Source organism: Benincasa hispida, chromosome 6 (assembly GCF_027475165.1).
Source record: "Benincasa hispida cultivar pf3 chromosome 6, pf3_genome.v1.1, whole genome shotgun sequence".
Classification (NCBI taxonomy): domain Eukaryota; kingdom Viridiplantae; phylum Streptophyta; class Magnoliopsida; order Cucurbitales; family Cucurbitaceae; genus Benincasa; species Benincasa hispida.
In genome coordinates this window covers 36,010,608-36,031,471 of record NC_143483.1, presented here as the reverse complement: position 1 = coordinate 36,031,471, position 20,864 = coordinate 36,010,608, and the positions used below count along the sequence as shown (strand labels likewise).

General features: G+C 37.5%; 1 protein-coding gene across 1 annotated transcript in view; it reads right to left on the bottom strand.

Moving 5' to 3' along the window:
* LOC120079330 (Small GTP-binding protein) overlaps positions 1-20,864 on the bottom strand; it is a 78,212-nt gene that overhangs the window by 30,962 nt on the left and 26,386 nt on the right. The window contains exons 8-10 of the mRNA XM_039033491.2: positions 18,979-19,079; positions 599-695; positions 418-489 (exon numbers count right to left, since the gene is read on the bottom strand). Of these exons, the coding sequence (XP_038889419.2) occupies positions 418-489; positions 599-695; positions 18,979-19,079 (270 nt within the window). The remainder of the gene's footprint in view (positions 1-417; positions 490-598; positions 696-18,978; positions 19,080-20,864) is intronic.

Below are 20,864 nucleotides of genomic sequence, written 5' to 3'. Positions count from 1 at the left end.
AGAGCTGAACTTTGCAACAAGAAAAGTGCCAGAGGAATCTCTAGCTTTCTTGAGGAGTTATGGACTTAACTGGCAAATGCAGAAGATCTACTGGAAAAACTCTTGAACCAAAGAAGATAAAAGAGATAAAGAAATTAGATGTTTATGCTCCATATATTCAACAAAAATTGCTTCATCTTCTTTCCAGATGCAGAAAAGGGTATTTTCAACACAACTCTTAACTTCCATGATAAGAAAACCCACAAGAAGAATAAAGAGAAAAGAAATTAATCAACTTCAAGGAGGGATGAACTTGACCGATGGGCTTGATTGATATTACTGGTTATCCACACAAGCTCTAGAGATACGTTTAAGCTCCTGTTTGTATATATATATATGTATTTAAATTATCCGCATAAAGTTCAATCAATCATTTACCTCTCCAGCATAAAGTTCCTCCACTTCCAACTGATTGGGAGATAAGACTCCAACTTCATCAGCAAAATAATCCTGTCAATAGAGTGGTATTAAATGTATTAGAGAAAAGGAAATCCAATAACAGAAGATGTTGCAAGAAAGCAAAAGACGGTAAAAGGAATTTAGAGTCTAGAAAATTTACCTTGTCACTAGCCATGAAATATATTCTATCGCCTCTCTTTATTCTCCCATCAACAACTCGAAAATAAACTATAACACCCCTATATGAATCATAATAACTGCACAAAAACAACGTAGCCTCATAGAACATCTGTTCAATTCATTATCATTTATATTTTGATGGCATAACAACAAACTCCAAGTATCTTATCCATAGCAGCAAATAATTTTGTTAAAATTTATTCTATTTGGGTGTAAATATTAGTTGTCAATATTTATTCTATTTATTAATAGGTCTCTCTTCTAAATAAGAAGATCTAAGTTGCATTGTTCAATAATTTAGCAATATATTTTTACTCTCAAGAAACCTAGATGGTATCAGAGCAGTTGCCAGAACCCCAGCCGCCATCCATTACAGTGCACCCTACTTTCGGCACATAGATCAACAACGAACTAGTGTGCATATCAATTCGCTTGCGAGTTCTCTGTTCATTTGCGAGTTAAGATTCGTGTAGTTCATCTTCTCCTTGGGAATTCGTTGATCTTGTTCATCGGGGGAAACTGCCGTTTGTGTTCATCAAAGGTAGTCGTCATTCATGTCCTAGATTCGCTCCTTGGCTATTCGCCATTCGTAGTCGTTGAAGGCACTAAGCATCGTTCATGAACATCTTTGTCGGCATTTTTCTTCTACCACTAGTGTAGTTTAACCAGCTGTCCACATCTACAACAGCTGTTGTGAGTCCTGTAATCATCTACCTTTGATGGTTGTTTACTCATGGTTGAAAAGTCCAAATCTTAGATGGTTCATTAATTAGGGTTTGATTTGGCCTAGCACAGGTTTGGTTCAGTTAAACCGTTAGGAATTACTCCGGAGACAAATGAAGCAAGAACGCAAAAGTTAGAGAATTGGTTACCAGCAGGGACCACGGAGGTTGTTTAAAAGAGAATTTGTGAGTTTGTGCATGTGTGAAGATTTGAGCACAACCTCCTTGAATATGTTGGAGTTTACTTTCGCTATTCAATTTTTTCTTCGTTATTTCTGGATGGTTTTGTTCATTCAGCTTGTGTTATCTTGATTGTGAACTAAGGAATTTATATTGCAATATATTGTTTTTTTAGGTATTATATTGCAATATATTGTTGAAATAAACTTCTGTCTAAGAAGCACAATTACGAATACGAGACATGGACACAGCAACATGTCATTTTTTAAAAATTTAGGACATGGACATGGCAAGGACGCTTCTATTGAAATAGATATTTTTAAAAAAACATACATAACAATTTTATACAAGAAGATAATTCAAAGTAAATGGTTTGATGCATTTATATGCTTAAAAAATAGTTTGATGTATCTCACACTCAAACTTTATCATTATTGTTATATATATGTCATTTTAGTCTACTCAACAAGTGTTCTATACATGTCTAAGACATTTGTAGCACAAACAAGTGTCGGAGTGTTGTCAAACACGAACACACTAGTGAAACTAAAGTGTTTGTGCTTCTTAAAGCATCTATGTCATTTCTTTGTGCTTGTTGGGTTGGGTTTACTGAGTGCAGGGGATTGGAAACCTAACAATTTGGTATCCAAGCCGTTCATCCTGAGCATAACAAGGAGTATGGCTCAGTAGCAACTGGAAGAACGGATGGAGGTCGATGAGGAGTTGCTAGGAACGAAAGAGATCATGTAGAATTTCTATAACAATATCGGAAGATTGATCGAAGAGGGTTGTGACAATACATTGGTAAAAGGAAACGACGAGTTGATGATCTCTAAGGGGTCTCAAATGAAATCAAAAGAGAAAGAAACTGGAGAGGCAGAGTCTACACAGAGCAAGGAAAACGGGAGTATTGATAAAAGCAAGTAGAAATGTTTGGAGATGCCTATTTTTTCTAGGGATAACCTGGAGTTTTGGTTGTACAAAGAAAAGAGGTATTTCGAAATCCACGAATTGTCTAATATAGAGAAAGTGAAAGTTCTAGTGATTAGTATTGATGGAGCCACAATCAAAAACCGATGATCACTTAGGATGCTTTGAAAGAATGTTTTAGCTTTATCAACCAATGGTGGAAGGTAATTTGTCTTATAATATGTATTTACATATTTATGTGTAGTTGTCCTTTATCGTAATTGCACATGCCTAGTCTAAGGTTTTTCTTTGTTCCCTATATATATGTAACTTTATTATGAATAATAGATGAATGAAAATATATTCGAAGACTAGTAAGTACATGGTATCAGAGCATCTCTAGGGTATGACTATTTGTTTTTTTGAAAAGGAAACAATTCATTGATATAAGAGAATATCGAGCAAAAGCCCATAGTACAAGAGAATTATACAATGAGCTAAATAACAACCGAATAACAAATGGATCAGCTAACGCACCCGGGCATCTCAACTAGGTTGACACCCCCTTAGCGCCCTCATCATATCCAAAGATAAACTAAGACTAGCTTAAAAGAAAAGCAAAAAGCATTACACTCCCCAAAAGGAACAAACACTGGGGTTAAAACTTAAATAAACAGACTGAAAAATCAATGAAAATCTAAGAAAACCGTTGGATGCTGAAGAGATTAAAACCCATCACTTGGGAGGGAGGCAAACACCCTCCAATTGAGATTGAATTTTAATAAACTGTAGGCATTAAAGTGCTTGGATAGGATACACCAAGAAGAAGCTAGCCGACGGGCTGATTCGAATCGATCTTGACAACCAAGAGCCTTATCATGGAACACCCTTTGATTTCTTTCAAACCAAAGATCAGCCAACAAAGCCTTGACTACATTCAACCACAATAAACTGCTGGATTTGTGTAGATTTATGCCAACTAAAAGCTGTAGCAAGTTGCCCTTAAAGTCATTACTCATAACCCATGAAATGTTAAAGAAGGCCAGCAACTTATTCCAACACCAAGCTGAATAGGCACAAACAAAGAAAAGGTGGAGGGAGTCTTCTGACCAATTTAGGCACAAAGGGCATATTGAAGGAGAGATATAGCTGGCTGCCAGCTTGCTTTGCAACACCGAAGCTACATTCAATTGACCACAAAGCATTATCCAGACTAGAATGTTAATTCTTCTTGGGCTGCAAGTCTTCCACGGGGCCGAGTAGAAAGTTTTATCTATTGGGGAGGAGTGGGAAAGGTGTATTCCAAGTGAATTGACCGAAAAGAGTTCCGAGGCTGAGATAGACCATACCTTGCTATCAACAACTTCTGAAATTTTCCTTGTTGCAATGACCCCTAGCAAATCTTGAAAAGAGATGATCTCCTCTTCTTTAAGCAATCAACGAAAGGTGATTGACCACGCAGCTAAACTATTGTCCCAATGGTCAGCAACCGAGCAATTTGGAAACAAGGTGATTCGGAAGAGATTTGGAAATAAGGAACTGAAAGGGGCCACTCCCACCCAAGGGTCCAACCAAAATGCAATTCTGCTGCCATTTCCAAGTTTGAAAGTGGCCAACGACTTAACTTTTAGCCAAGATTTAGAAATACTGATCCATGGGCTTCTCAAGCTTCTAACCCCTTTACCTGCCGTGTGCCAATTAAAAGGATCCGTGCCATGAATGCTTCTGATAATTTGCCCCCAAAATGAGCCTTCCTCTTTGAAAAATCTCCAGCCCCATTTAGCAAGTAGTGCTAAATTCATAGTTTTGAATTCACGAAGGCCGAGGCCTCCATCTGTCATAGGTTTTTGTACCAAAGCCCACTTCACCAAATAATTTAGCTTGCTGCCATTGTGCCCTTCCCAAAAGAAGTTCCTTGTGATTCTCTCCAATTTTGAAGCAACTCCATCCGACAATATGAATATGACATAAAGTGCGTTGGGAGGTTAGACAAAACTGACTTGCATAATGTGACTCTACCACCTCTAGAAAGGTTGAAACGCATTTGTCCAATTTAGCTTGAAAGTTGTCCAAAACTGGTTGCCAAAAAGACAATTTTTTCGGGTATCCACCTAAAGGCAGCCCAAGGTAAAGGATTGGAAGCTGATCTGCCTTACAATTTAATGAAGCAGTCGTGGATAACAACTCATTTTCATCCACATTTATACCGTAAAGGGCTGATTTATCCCAGTCTGCCCTGAACACCATTCGAAAAACTCCACCGTTTGCTTTAGTTTTGCAAGCATGTTGCTGTCATACTTACAAAACAAAAGTGTATCATCCGCAAATTGAAGGATGGAGATCTGAATTTTATCTTTGCCAACTATAAAACCTTCATATAGACCGGCTTGAATGATCTTGGTCACCAAAGCACTTAAAACTTCACTTACAAGAAGGAAAAGGAAAGGTGAGAAGGGATCACCTTACCTAATGCCTCTTGTGGCAGCCACTCTTCCTCTTGGTTTACCATTGATGAAAACTGAAAACATTGGATTTTTAACACACCCAGAATCCAATCTATCCATTTCTGACCAAAGTTTTTGCTTTTCAACACCTTTTCTAGGAAATCCTAATCAACACGGTCGAAGGCCTTTTCCAAATCAAGTTTGAGAATCCACCCTTTCTTCTTTTTCACTCTATAATCTTCTACAGCTTCGTTAGTAATGAGGATGGGGTCTAAAATTTTCCTTCCTTCAATAAAGGCACTTTGGTAAGAAGCTATAATGCTAGGCATTACCAATTTTAATCTTTCAGCCAACACCTTTGCAACAACCTTATATACCACTGATGTTAAGCTAATTGGCCTGAAATCACTAACTTTGACTTCTATTTTCTTCTCTTGAATAAGACAAATGAAGTTTTCCTTTATGCATGCATTAAGCTTACCATTCTTATAGAAATCTTCAAAGGTGGATTGCAGATTTTCCTTGATCAAGTGCCAAAATTTCAGCAGAAACTCCACTGTGAATCCATCGGGTCCAGGTGCTTTACATTTTCCAAGTTTCCTTACAGCAGCCTGAATTTCTTCAGGTGAAAACTTGACTTGTAAGCTTGCATTCTGAGTTGAATTGATACAAGACCAATCAAGGTTCAAGGGAAGATGCCTTAGACCCGGGGACTTAAGAAAGATGTTGCTGTAAAAATTCAGGATTAAATGTTTAATCTCTTGAAAAGAAGTTGTTGGCACCCCTTGATCATCTATTAATTCAGCAATAAAATTTCTTCTCTTCTTTGAAGCTAAGTACTTATGGAAAAAACTTGTGTTTTCATCTCCCACCTTTAACCAATTCAACTTACTTTTCTGGATTAGATTAATTTCCTCCAATCTGTAAAGAGACATTAAATCTGACTTCAAGGTGGATCTAAGTGCCAATTCACTACTAGCAAGGGTAGAGCAGTCGGCAAGAGCATCCCATTTTTCTATTTCTTTTAACCATCCCTCTTCTTCTTGAAATTTCGAGGGTCATTCCTTTACTGCTGCCTTTACACATTTCAGCTTCTGATTAAGGGCAAAACCAGCCCACCCTTGAAATTTACTGCTTGACCAAACTGATTCGATGATTTTGACACACTCCTTATTAAACAACCAGCTGTTACAAAATCTAAAAGGAGAAGGACCCCAGCTGAACGACCCAGCTTCTAGCAAAATTGAAAAGTGACCTGAGAAGGATCTGACTTGTCTATTTGCTCTGGAATTTTCAAACAACGCATCCCAAGTTTTGGAGATGAGAAATCGATCTAAAAGAGATCTTGAAACTGAAACACCTTCCCTAGACCAAGTGAAACTGCCATTTTCTAACCGGATCTCCAAAAGATTGGCCTGGTCTATGAAGTTGTTAAATTTCCTCATTCCTTTAGTATTTCTACCCAAAGGATATCTTTCATGCACCCATCTTGTGATATTGAAGTCTCCCCCGATACACCATGCTTCTACACAATAATATGAAAGAGATAGAAGTTCTGGCCACATGAATTTTCTTTCTTTGTAATCATTTGGTCCATAGACATTAGTGATCCAGCAAGTCTTATTGCAAGTGGTGATGCATTTTACTGATAACGAATACCCCCTTTCAAAGTTTCAACCACAGAGATCAAATTCTTATCCCATAGAGTCAATAGTCCACCTAAATAACCATATGATTCCACGAATTCCCACCCTACATCTTTAGAACTCCACGAGGTTTTGATGAAGCTCAATTCCTATCTTTCTTTGATTCTTGAATTAGAACTACCGTTGGATTAATTTTCTTTAGAAAACACTTGAGAGCTAACCTTTTATTAACATCTTTCAGGCCTCTAGTATTCCACCACACAATTCTCATAATTCTGGCTTAAAGGAAGGGTTATAGCCTCAACTACTAATCATTAATCCAGGATGAAATGACAATCCGTGACAATTGAGGTTAGGTGAGCTGGGAGGTCACACGGAATGGCTGTAAAAACTGAGCCAACTGCCTCTGAAGGGTTGTCTTCCTCTGTCTGAAACAGGGGATTTAAATCCGGTACAATTGGGTCTTCTTTTCTTTTTTCTTCTAAAAAACCATCTGATCTAGCCCAATCCTCTTCTTCACTACTCACACTGAAGGGAGAATGAAGGAAGACATCCCCTTTGTTTGTTGAGAACTCACCCGGATTGGTTGTGGAACCTCTCAGAAAGGTATGCTCTGAATTAGGTAGAGAAAAAATAGAGTGTTTAAAAAGAGTAAGAAGAGGAGGAAGGGGGGCTGACCTGGAACACTGAGGCTGACCTTGAATTGATATGCACTGAGCTTCTAATAAATCCGGATTGTGAATTGCCACTGACTTGGCTTTAATATTTGATTTCTTGATTGAGTCCTTTGCAAGCTTTCTTCTGATAAAATGATTAGGGAAGGATTTAAAAAGGCAGGGGCATGCTTGGTTTTATGTAGACGTTTAGCCCCTGATTTACATGACCTTAGTGCTTGTTTACAGCAGGGGGGAGGAGAAGCGCTGAAGAGGGGGCTGAATTTTTTAGGGCGAGCTCGGAGGCCAGTTGAGGCAGGGGAGCCGGATTTTTAGTGAAAACAGGGGAGGGAAGCTTACTCCGGTTGGAACAGGGGAGCAGAGCAGTTGTCTTGGAAGACGAATGGACTACTTTGGCATTTGAGAAAAGCAATGTTGACTGCTTTTTTTTTTAATAAGTGACTGTTCAACTTCCACAGACAAGAGGCCGGTTACACAATTAATAGCTTCCTTCTCTCTCTTCTTAAAGGCTCGAGGCACCTTTTCGACTTTGTCATTAAAGGGCAGTGACGGTTGACTTCTTTCGCACAAGACTCTTCACTTGCAGGAGGCTGATTGACTACCACGGCTGAGATAGATGCAGGGGTGGTTGGAGTCCCCATAAAAAAACTCCTTAAAAGAGGAGAATGAGGCTTTTCGATTTCCTCTGTCTCTTGTTGTTCTTTGCAGGGGCCCTGGACCAAATTCGGATTTCTTGAAAAGGTAGGCTTGGAATGTAAGGAGACAAGGAAGGTCCATTTCGAAATATCTAATTTGAAATTTACTCCATCATCTTTAATAACATCATTCAACCGAACAAGGTCAATTGAATTAGAAAAATCCTTAAATAATAAATTCCCCACTGCCTTGGATGGAGCTTCTAAACAATCGATATCTCCAAAATTTAGATAAGAGTTCCCACGAGTTGCATCCTTTATTTCAATTGTGGCCGGCATAAACCCACATAGGTTTCTTCTAACTTGAATTTTGGCTTCCAAACAATTTGTTAGGTTAAGAGTTTCTAAGGCAATTGATTCCATACCCCCAAAGTAAGCACCTATGGCTTCGAATGTATTTCTTCCCCAATAATCCAGTAGAAGGTTCTTGATTGAAATCCAACCTCCAAAACCTTTCATTACAGCTTCAGTTTATTACCAACCTCGAGTTCAACAATTATTGGGTAAAGCCTAAACCTTACTAAGGCTCTTCCATGCCTTATGGGGTTCCATTTTTTGAACAACAAATGAAAAGAACCAAACAGCTGCCATTTGCCCGGATTTGATATCAGAGTGTCCAAATCACCACTGCTGACTTTGATTAAGGCTTTATCTGCAAACAGAGGATTGATAGTGACACTGGTTTTGAAGGCCTCACTCAAAACCTTCGAAATTTCCTTCCAATCATTAAATACTAGAAGCCTTGAAATGAGCCATAAACTACTAAAATCTTCTTTGAGGACTTCATGATCTTTTTGAATCCAAAAAGACCTCCCACCTTGTTTTAATTGACTCTGAACAAAGGATTTTTGAAGTGCAACTGACTTAATCTTTGAAGGCTTTGGACATGGTTGAGAGAACCTACCTTTCACCACTTCTGAGAAGCTTTTCACTTGAAGGGCTTGCTGAACTGATGGATCTTTGAAGATATGAATGCTGGCTTCAACCATTTCCTTGAACTCTTGCCAGCCTAAACTTCCAACCCCATAAGGAACGTGAATGTTCTTTCTTCCCCCTGTGGCAGGCCACACTACACATTCTACAAACCATTTGTCATTAGCTCTGAATTTGGCTAGACGTATGAAACTCTCATCTACTCTTTCCTTTAACAAAAAGAACTCAATTGTTGAAACAAACAAAAGTCTTCTAAAGCTCTCTTTAAGCCAAATGGTTGTTGCTAAAGAAAGGAACAAGGACTGGCCTCTTTTCAAATCTTCCACTATGAATCCTGAACCCTCTTGCCACATACAAAAGAAATGACCCAAAATGCTACAACGTTTAATCTCCATGACCGGAAAACACAAAAGCCCACCACACAACAGGGCACGGGAAGGGGAACCACTGGAGAGGGAAGGAGGAAAGGGACACAATTATTGTAAGGATCCATCGGGAGAACCGGCGAGGTGGTTAGCGGAGGGGGAGGGAGGCTGAGAAGGGGCGGGGAGGGAGAGGGAGGAGGAGGAGGGAGGAGAGGGAGACTTTTTTTTGGGTATGACTATTTATTTGATGGCTATTTCCTTGATAGCTCTCAAAAAAAGCTATTATTTCTAGCTTAATTTGGGCTCGTTGTTGGATTTTATGTGTTTATTGCCCTATTTTGTAGGTACCGAGCAATCAAGAGGTAGAACCGAGTATTTGTGGTTGAACGTGGTTAACTTGAAACAAATTGGAGTCGATTTGAGCATCTAGACTTCAAAGGAGCAAAAATGACCAAAATGCCCCTACTTCAACGTCACAACGCTTATCCCTTGCCTAGGTCCAACGTTCGTCTGATGCCAGAAGACAGAATGTTGATGTGCAACGCTACCCTCAACATTGCAACGCTCCGAAGATTAATGCAACACCACCATTGCAACGCTTCCCTGACGCTCGTGGCATAATTTGTCAAGTGTTACAACGCTCTTTCTAGCATTGCAATGTTGCATCTATTTCTATAAATACATCTCTTCGGTTTTAGGCCAAAATATGCTGAAAATTCTTAGAGGCTGAAGGAATATGAACTTGGAGGCTATGGAGGCCGAGGAGAGGCTTTTCTATCTTCTTTTCCTTTGATGTTTTCGATATCATTAGGTTAGAATTTTAGCCTTATTTTGGATTGTAAACATGTATTGGCTTGAACTCTTGAATTTGTCTATGAATTTATGAGTTAATCTTCATCTAGTTTCTTGGATCAAGGATTCGATGTCAACTGTGAGTTTTTTGTTTTTAATTGATTCTTGCAATTCGGAATTGTGTTATCTTTGAATCTATTTAAATTTCCAAGCATGATTATTGATGTTGACTTTCACGCTTTATCGTGCATGCTAATCGGTTCTTAGTCTTGCTAAGGTCTTAAGTAGTAATAGTAAATTAGGCTTTTGATGGCTATTCCTAGAACGTCTAATTGCTAGGTTCAAAGACAGAATCGGTTAATTGAACATGGTTTTCCTGACAGTTAATCAACATAATTGAATCCTAAATCGTAATGCATGTGTTTTTAGTTCTATATGGACGCTATCAAACCCAATAGAATTTAGAGGTATGTAGACTAATAAAGGAATGGCCTTTCTGACCTTAATTAATAATTAGGACGCTTTCTCGATTAGATTCATGCTAGTTGTCCACCTTTGTAGAGACTAGTTAAATCGAATCGAGCGAGTAGTTATGCATGCATAATTCGAACGCATAGTCAATCGACAGAAAACTATGATCGAAATTATATTGAATGTCTAACTTGATCTGAAAACTAGATGAACCAATTCTTGTTTACATTTATCCCTTGCAATTTATTTTTCTGCAAGTTTCCAAATTAATCAAAACCCAAAACCAATTTTTACTATTTTTCCACAGTCAAATTTAACTTAAGAGAGAATTAATTTTATGCCTCCCTATGGTTCGATCCCGTACTTACCACTGTTGCTACGTTTTTGTAGTAATAGGAGTAGTTTGGTAGTATAAATTTTCTTTTGATTCGTGGCTCTTATGGGAATTAAACGATACCAAAGAAATGGTCCTCCCGAGGTTAGGGTTTGAGTTTGGGTCATTGAGTTTGAGTGGTTGTTTGTCTACACCGCCCACCTTAGGAGAAGCGTCGCATCCGTCTGTCTTCGTCGTCCGTCGGAAAACACCACGCATGAGGTTCACGTGCCGCCGGAAGATTTTTGCTCCGTGCAAGCGCGTAGGGGGCTTGTTTCGTGTTCCGTCAATTCAATTCATCTCGAATCCACTTTTTCGATTAGTCTGTGTTTTTGGTTCCATCAGAATCCATTCGGGTGTTAAGATATTTGAAGAATACACCTTTTGTCCTTAGGGTTTGTGGCTGTTTTGACCATTTGGTGTGATTTTACCCTATTTTTTATTCTGCCTCTTTGTTTTCATTATGGATGAGGTGAAGAATTTGGTGGTATCTATTGTGATTCCCCTAGTCTCAAAGATCACAGAAGATAAGCTAAACGGATCTAATTACTATGATTGGCATCAGACAGTTCTATTTTATTTACGAAGTATTGATATGGATAGTCATACGACTGAGAATCCACTAGAATATGATAAGAAAAGGAAAGATTGGCTTTGTGATGATGCTAGACTTTATCTTCAGATCAAGAATTCCATTGAAAGTGAGGTAATTGGTTTGGTCGATCATTGTAGTTCTGTGAAGGAACTCTTAGAGTTTTTAGAATTTTTATACTCAAGCAAAGAGCAAGTCCATAGAATGTTTGAAGTTTGTATGCAGTTCTTTCGTGCCAAACAAAAAGTTGAATCTATTACCAGCTACTTTATGAGACTTAAGAAGATAGCTGCTGAGCTTGCTTTGTTATTACCTTTTAGCCCAGATGTTAAAGTTCAACAAGCTCAGTTAGAAAAGATGGTTGTTATAATTTTTCTAAATGGACTTTTACCGAAATTTGGAATAGCTAAAACACAAATTCTTTCCAACTCTAAAATCTCGTCACTAGAAGATGCTTTCAGTTGTGTTCTTCGTATTGAGAGTTCTCAATCCTGTTTGTCTGTTCCTCAACCTAGCAGCACTCTTGTTAGCAAGAATGATAACCCCAAGGTCATTTGAGGGATGGACAACAATTTTCAAAGAACTAGTTATGATTATCGAAGATTCTATGGAGATTGTCTGTAACTACTATCGGAAGCCTGGATATTTGAAATGTGATTTTCCAACAAGCTCGGTTAGAAAAGATGGCTGTTATGATTTTTCTAAATGGACTTTCACCATAATTTGGAATAGCTAAAACACAAATTCTTTTAGACTCTGAAATCTCGTCACTAGAAGATGCTTTCAGTTGTGATCTTCGTATCGAGAGTTCTCAATCCAGTTTGTCTGTTCCTCAACCTAGCAGCACTCTTGTTAGCAAGAATGATAACCCCAAGGTCACTCGAGGGATGGACAACAATTTTCAGAGAACTAGTTATGATTATCGAAAATCAGATTCTATAGAGATTGTCTGTAACTACTATCGGAAGCCTGGATATTTGAAACGTGATTGTCGGAAGTTATATACGAATCAACGATCTTAGCATGTGCAAACAGCTTCCACCAGTGATATGACAAAGAAGTCAATTACCATTTCTGCAGATGAGTTTGCTAAATTTCAAGCAAAACAGTAATCATTGCAAGCATCATCTTCATTTAATCCTATTGTCACCATTACTGACACAGGTAATACGAAATGTCGCTTTACATCCTCTACCAAATAGGTCATAGACTCTAGTTCCACAGCTCGTATAACAGGTAATTCTAACTTATTTTCTACAACTTCGTCACCTGCCTCTTCCTCATTTGTCACTTTGGCAGATGACTCAACATCCTCTGTTCTTGGTTATGGCACCATTAATCTTACCCCATCTCTTCCTCTGTCTTCTATTTTGCATTTTCCTCAACTATTTTTCAATTTAATCTATATTAGCCAACTTACTCATTACCTTATCTATGTTTTCTCCTTTTTTTCCTTGTTATTGCTTGTTTCAGGATCGTATGGAGAAGAAGACTATTGGTAGAGAATATGAGTCGGGGGGCCTTTATATTTTTTATCATCAGTTACCAAAAGTTGTGGCCTACTCTAGAATTAAATCTCTGTTTAAAGTTCATTGTCGTTTGGGTCATCTGTCTTTATTCGTGTTGAAGAAACTTTATCCAGAATTTCAGTCTTTTTCCTCTTTGATTTGTGATTCGTATCAGTTTGCTAAATTTCATCGCCTTAGTTCAAGTCCGAGAGTCAACAAACGAGCAAGTGCTCCATTTGAGTTAGTTCATTCTGATATTTAAGGTCCTTGCCCAATCGTTTGTAGAGTTTGCGTATGATAACAGCTATCATTCAAATATCGGAATGGCTCCATACGAGGCTTTGTATGGTAGACCTTTCTGTATGCCAGTATGTTGGAATGAGGTTGGAGAAAGGAAGTTGATAGGACGAGAACTAGTACAACAGACTTCAGATAATGTTAAGTTTATCAGAGAAAATTTGAAGACAGCCCGAGACAGGAATTTGAGATAAGTGACCAAGTATTCCTTAAATTATCTCTCTGGAAAGGAATACTCAGGATTGGCAGAAAAGGCTTTGCTTTGCATCGGCTGTTTGGATTGATTGTCCTCCTTTTTCGATTGAGCAAAAGGATTATTTGTGGCATTGGTAGTCGCCTGCTCAAGGGTGGCTCTTCTTTGTCCAGAATAGTTGGGAACCCAGCTTGACTTTCTAGTGAAATGTGTAGGATTGGTGGCTTCTTGCTCTTCCACTTTAGTGGCTAGAGTAATTGCACCCGAGAGGTATGCTAAGGGATAAAGGTTCACTGTTTTCTTGATGTCATCATGCAGCCCTTTGGCAAATTTTGATATTTGTTGGTGCTCTGTCTCGGGTAGATTATTTCTTGCCCCCAAATCTGTGGAACTCCTTGGTGTAATCCATGATTGACCGATTACCTTGGATGCATTCTTGATATTGATTATAGAGGATTTGTTGGTAATTGACAAAGAGGAAACATTTCTTCATTAAACGTAGAATCTTGGGCCAGCTCTTAATTGGTTGCTTCCCATAACATCGCCAGTTGTTTTGAAGCTGATCCCACCAAGCTAAGGCACCACTCTTGAGTTTGAAGGCTACTAATCTAACCTTCTTATGTTCGAGAGTGTTAGCATATTCAAAAAAAAAAATCTACGTTTTTTACCCAAACAAGGAAGGATTCAACATCCATTCAACCATTGAAGCTTGGCAAATCCACCTTCATTCTAATTTCTTGAATTTCTTGGAAAGGATATGGCTGCCTTTTTGGAGGCCTATCATCATAATCTTGATCCCGTTGGTTTCTTCTTGGAGCTCTTTCTTGAAATTCTTGATTCCAAACGCCTCTTCTTGGAGCCCTCTCAAGGAATTTTTGATGTTCTAAAGCGTGGATATCATATTAATCAGAGGACTCGGAGTCTTGCATCACGAAGTCGGGCATTTGGGCTTCAAGTTAGTGCTGGAAAGGGAGTTCTAAACGTCTGCAAGGTAGTGCTAGTTCATCAGCTTCTTGGAACCCCGGCTGTCTTCTTGGTTTCCCAGGTTGTCTTCTTGGTTCCACCAGCTGTCTCTCTTCCATCAAGACCGGATGATTGATGGTCAATTTGTTGATCTAGCGAGTTAATTGACCCATCGTCTGCTGCATCTCTCTCATCATGGCAATGTTGTTCTCGACTTGCTTCTTAAAGTCTACCATGGATGCATCAACCAACTGCAAGCGTTGATCGATGACTGTGAAACGATCCAACTCGAAGGATGTTTTCAAACCTTTGGATCAGGTGCTCTAATACCATAGTTGGTGCACACTAGAATTCTCAAAAAATGCCTCAATGTGTTATTGAATTCAAATGTTCAGGACAGCCCTATTTATAGGCTTTGTACAGGAGTTAGTTAGGGTTAGACTAACTTAACTTAGGTTACAAAAGAGACTAAGGAGTTGAAACATTCTTTTTACCGTTGGTAAAAGATAATAAAGAAAGGAAAGACCTAGACTTAAAGAATTGTACAAGAACATTATAACTAAACAAGATTGTTCAAGATTTGAACAAGATCCTCTAAAGATAATACATCACATGTCCTCCACCACTGGCTTCTTCGACATCTGATCCAGGATCAGTGATGACCATTGCCCTTCGAAAAGGTAAATGCACTTGTACTTATCCTATTTCTTTGTTTGTTTCATATAATCGGTTGTCCTCGCCCACATATTCTTTTATTACATCCCTCAATTCCACCTCTATTCCTAACTCTGTTCATGAAGTTTAATCTCATCCTAGCTAGCATAGTGCAATGATTGAAGAGATGACTGCTTTTGATGATGATGGTACCTAGGATTTAGTCTCTCATCCTGCAGGTAAGAGGCAATTGGGTGTAAAATGGTGTTTGTTGTCAAGGTTAATCCTAATGAAACAATGGCTCGGTTGAAAGCTCGTCTTATTGCCAAAGGTTATGTCCAAGTCCATGGGACTGATTATTTAGATACGTTTTCTTGAGTTGCCAAATTAACCTCCATCCGTCTCTTTCTTTCCATGGCTACTACCCACAATTGGCCTTTGCATCATCTTGACATACAGAATGCTTTTCTTCATGGTGATCTTCAAGAAGAAGTTTATATGGACCAATCACCTGGGTTTGTTGCTCAGGGGGAGAGTGAAAAAGTATGTCGACTTCGGAAATCTCTGTATGGTCTGAAATAAAGTCCACGTGCATGGGTTGGTAAGTTTAGTCAAGCACTTGAAAGTTTTGGTATGAAGAAAAGTACGTCTAATAATTTTGTTTTCTATTGACGATCTGATAATGGTATTACTTTGCTTGTTGTGTATGTTGATGATATTGTTATAACTGGAAATGATGCATCATGTATATCTTCCCTCAAGACTTTCCTTCAAGGTCAATTTCATACGAAAGATTTGGGACGATTAAAGTATTTTATGGGCATTGAAGTAATGAGAAGCAAGAAAGGCATTTACTGGTCAAAACAAAAATATATAATTGATTTGTTGTGTGAGACAGGAAATCTAGGAGTCAAACCATGTAGTACTCCGATGATACCAAATCTGCAACCGGCTAAAGGAGAATTATTTAAAGATCCTGAAAGATATAGAAGATTAGCTAGAAAATTAAATTATTTAACAGTGACATGACCAGACATCACTTATTCTGTAAGTATTGTGAGTCAGTTTATGTCTTCTCCTACCGTGGATCATTGGGCTGCAGCAGAACAAATTCTATGTTATCTGAAACCTACACCTGGATGTGGGATCTTATATAAAGATCATGGTCATAAGAAAGTTGAATGCTTTTTAGATGCTGATTGGGTTGGATCTCGAGAAGATAGGAAATTGACTTTTAGATATTGTGTTTTTGTAGGAGGAAACTTAGTATCATGGAAGAGTAAGAAATAAAATGTAGTTTCTCGTTCAAGTGCTGAGTCAATATCGAGCCATGGCACAATCTATGTGTGAAATAGTATAGATACACCAACTATTACCCGAGATGGGCTTCAGTGTTACCGTGTAAATTATAGTGTGGTAATCAAGTTGCACTTTACATTGCATCTAACCCAGTGTTTCATGAACGAACTAAATATATTGAAGTGGATTGTCATTTTATTCGCAAAAAAATACAAGGGTCGATGTCCACAGGGTATGTGAAGATTGAAGAACAATTAGGAGATATTCTTATGAAAGCGGTAAGTGGAGCAAGAATAAGCCATCTATGTAACAAGCTAAACATGATTGACATATTTGCTCCAGCTTAAGGAAGAGTGTTATAATATGTTTTTACATATTTATGTATAGTTGTCCTTTGATCGTAATTGCACATACCTAGTCTAGGGTTTGTTTGTTCCCTACATATTTGTAACTTTATTATGAATAATAGATGAGTGAAAATATATTTGAAAACTACCGAGTACAATAGAATGATGTAGAACATGGTATTATATGTCGAGTATTTGAAGAAGTTTGTAGCGTACTCTGCCCATTTTCCTCACATGGTGGAGAATGGTCTAAAGGATGCTTTTATGACGGGTTACAACCAAAGTTGCAAGCGGAGGTGATCAATAGATGAGTGTATGAAGGTCCAATCAGTTAGTGATTGAAATATTGCCCTGAAATTAGCCCTAAGTGATTTAATCGAAAATGGGCCAGCTAAAGGAGAAGCCCAAGGAAGGTCCTCCAGTGAACCCAATAACCATAGTGGCCTGAAATCGAATGTTAAATTGGTGGAGGTAGGCAGTGTATCACTGATAAGAGAAATTATGTTCGAAAGGAAACTTCCTTAAAGAAATTATCAGAGTATAAGGACAAAAGGGAAAAAGGGCTCTATGTTTAGAAGTGATGAAAAATATTTTCAGGGGCACCAATGTAAGGCAAGGGTGAAACTAGAACTCATGCTGCTAATAGCTAATGAAGGCCATGAGCTAGAGGAAGTAGAAGTGGAGGAAAGGTTGGAATCCGTAGAGGCGAAGGTCACTGAAGTTCGAACAATGTTGAATTAACGCCCAGATCAATTTGTGGTTCTCAACAAGAGGAATGATGTAAAATGCCTTTTTGCTGAGAAGAAAGTGGTTGTCCTAATTGATTGTGGAGCAACCCACAACTTTATTCACAAAAGTTAGTTGACGAACTAAAATTGTTGGTATTGTAGACAACGAATTATGGCGTGGTGGTGGGTAATGGTGCCACAATTAGAGGGAAAGGGATTTGCAAGTTAGTAACAATGGTGCTACCCAAGCTGATGGTCACTGATGATTTTCTTCCTCTGGATCGAGGTAAGTTGACGTAATTCTAGGAATTTCATGGTTATGTATCATAGGCTTCATGGGGGTTCAATGGCCTTCCTCGACTGTAACTTTTGCCCATGCAACTTCTCAAGTGACTTTGAAAGGTGACCCATCGTTGACCAAAGCTGAAGTCTCACTCCAAGTCATTGACTTGAATTTGAGAAGAAGATGATCAGCAATTCTTGATAAAGTTTCAAAAACTTAAAAGATTAGTGAAAGGGAATTGGATCTCGAAACGGAGTGCAAGCAGACAATGAAAAGTTTAAAGCTATGATTGGTTGGCCTCAACCCAAGAATGTGATAGAGTTAAAGGGGTTTCCTTGGGCTCACAGGGTATTATATGCGATTCGTCATGAATTATGGAAACATCGTCGCGCCCTTGACCAAATTATTACACCTTTGCGTGGGATGAGAAGGCAGTTCAGACTTTTGAAGAACTTAAACAAGCTATGTGATGTAATAGGATTGGGATAATTTGGTAAATTCAAGTTAATCGTGGTTAATCCTTGATTAATTACATTTTAGTTACCAAATTAGTTTTTAACCTCTTTAAGTTATCCTTTAGGATTCTTGTAATTCTCTATAAATAGATAGAAATAGATAGTTTTCCCTGTATTAGATATCTTCTTATTAATAACAGACTTTGTTTGGATTCTTGGAGATTTCTCTCCTTTGATCATTTGGGCTACATCAATTAATATGTAATAGGATTGGGATAATTTGGTAAATTCAAGTAAATCTTGGTTAATCATGTAAAGGGCTAAACCATTTTCTCTTTAACAAAATTTCTCGATCATGTCCAGAAAGTGTCCCAATTGTGTTCTCCACATGTCTAAAATTTAAAAATAAAAAAATAAAAAATTGAATTGAAAATTTTAAAATTTTAAAAATGAAAAAAAAAAAAGGACATGGAAATTTATGTATCGAACGCATGTCCAAAGCATGTTCAAACATATCCATGTCCAACATGGAAAATCCCCTTAAAATGGAGTATCCATGTTATTGCTTTGCTTCATCGATTATATCTTCTTCCTTAATTTAGAGTTTCAATAATACATTGAGTAATTTTTCTCCCAAAACTACATTTTGTAAAAATATATACATGTGTAAGAACATCAACTATGAAACGACATGTGGTAATTAAACAATACATCTGTATAGCAGGATTTAGTGACTATGAAACAGATATGCTTAAGCAGAGTCTTCAAATTGAAGATATTCAAAGTAAATAAGAGTTCTTTGAACATAAAAAGAGATAACTAAGGTAGTTTATATACCTATCAAATATTAATGCTCTGAGTGACCTATCAGCAGTATTCCGAGGTGGAGGAACTCTTTCAACAATTGCATTTAAAATTTCAGTTATACCTATTCCCTCCTGAAAAAGAATAAAAATAAAAAATTGATTGGTGCTTTAAAGTAAGGAGTACTGTGTTAAACCTCCAATTGTAGATGCATGTGCTAGAAGGGGAAAAAAGACACGGGCATGGAAAAGTAGTTGTTCTGGTGTAGGGATTATTGCAGTTATTATATTTGAATTCTGTTTTTGGTGCGAGGAAGTTATAACTTCCTTTGTTAGTTTGTTGTTAAATATGTACGGGTGGTTTGTGGTTCTAGTGAAGTTTGTGTGGAGAGATTGTGACCCTCACAAATTGGCTATAGTTGATAAGTTGTAAATTCTCACTGGAGAATTATAAGTAAATAAAGGATACCTATCATATTGATTATTCACTTCTATGGAATCCCCAATATCAGAATCTAAAAATAATAATAAACTTGAACTGGAGAAGAAATTTTTTTGTATTTTTCTTTAAAATGAATCAAATACAACTTCTTATAAAGAAAAAAGACCCTTTACCATTAAGGAAAATATATATACACACATATATTACAATACGAAAAAAATAATACAAATAGTAAACAATTAATATTATAAAAATATAAAGAAAATCTAACACACCCCCTCAGATTGGTTCGTAGATGCCTCCTATAGCTAGCTCGTTGATAAGTTTGTCAAATTGGCTTTTTGAAAGAGCGTTAGTTAACATAACGTCTGTTTGTTTTGTTGTCAAAAGATAAGATATGCATATTAAAGCTGGGTAGAGAAAAAAAAAATTGTATTCATTGAGACAAGAGGATTCTCAATCATATGGGTTGCAACTAAGCAATCAATCTACACCTATATGGAAAGAGAAAATTACAGAATATACAAGGAAAGAAACCGAGTTAATGTTCAATTTACAGCTGAATGATTTTGCTTGATTTTCTACACATTACACCTGCATTGCATCAATCTTTTCCTTTAAAATGTTTGTCAACTTCAATATGTTTTGTCTAGTTATGTAAAACTAGATTATGAGTTATAGCGATGAAAACTTTGTTATTACAAAAGACTTGTATAGGAGGTTTTTTAGACAATTTCAACTCTTCATGTCTCCTGTTAAATCCATATATCCTCACAAATTTCGTAGGCTACAACTCTAAATTATGCATCAAAACTACCCCTGGCTACTACGTGTCTTTTACTTTGCCACTAAATTTCCGCCAATAAAAGTACAAGAACCAAAAGTTCACTTCTATCATTAGTACTTCCCGCTCAATCTGCATCAATATATACTTCAACTTGAAGATGGTTCTAAAATTGTTTAGACAGAAAACGTCCAAACCAAGAATTTTCCCAATTTACTTTTTTTGACCACACAAAGCACATCTTTCTCAATTTACGATTTACCCATAGCACCATTCAAATAACACAATAGTTTGAATCAAAACATTGAGCATAACATCATCATTTTTGCTAAAAAGTAGTGCAATATGCAAATTGAAGAGTAGGAACGTGGATTTGATCAAAACCCACGGTAAAGCCTTCAAAAATCACTTTGGAATAAGCATTATCAATAATCCCTTTTAGCACTTCACTGACGAGAACAAATAAAGAAAGTGGATCTCCTTGTTCTCTCAGGAGAAATAGGCAACTTGGGGAGCTTCCTCCGAAGAACTTCTAAACACTTTAAAGAACCATTCAACGTAATACAAATAAATAAATAATATATCGACACGTTTTGAGTATTTGGACTTCCATAGGGTTGAAAAGACTTCCTCATCCAAATGAGTGAAAAAAGATGACAAATAACGTGATAATGATTTAACTGACAGCTCGAGG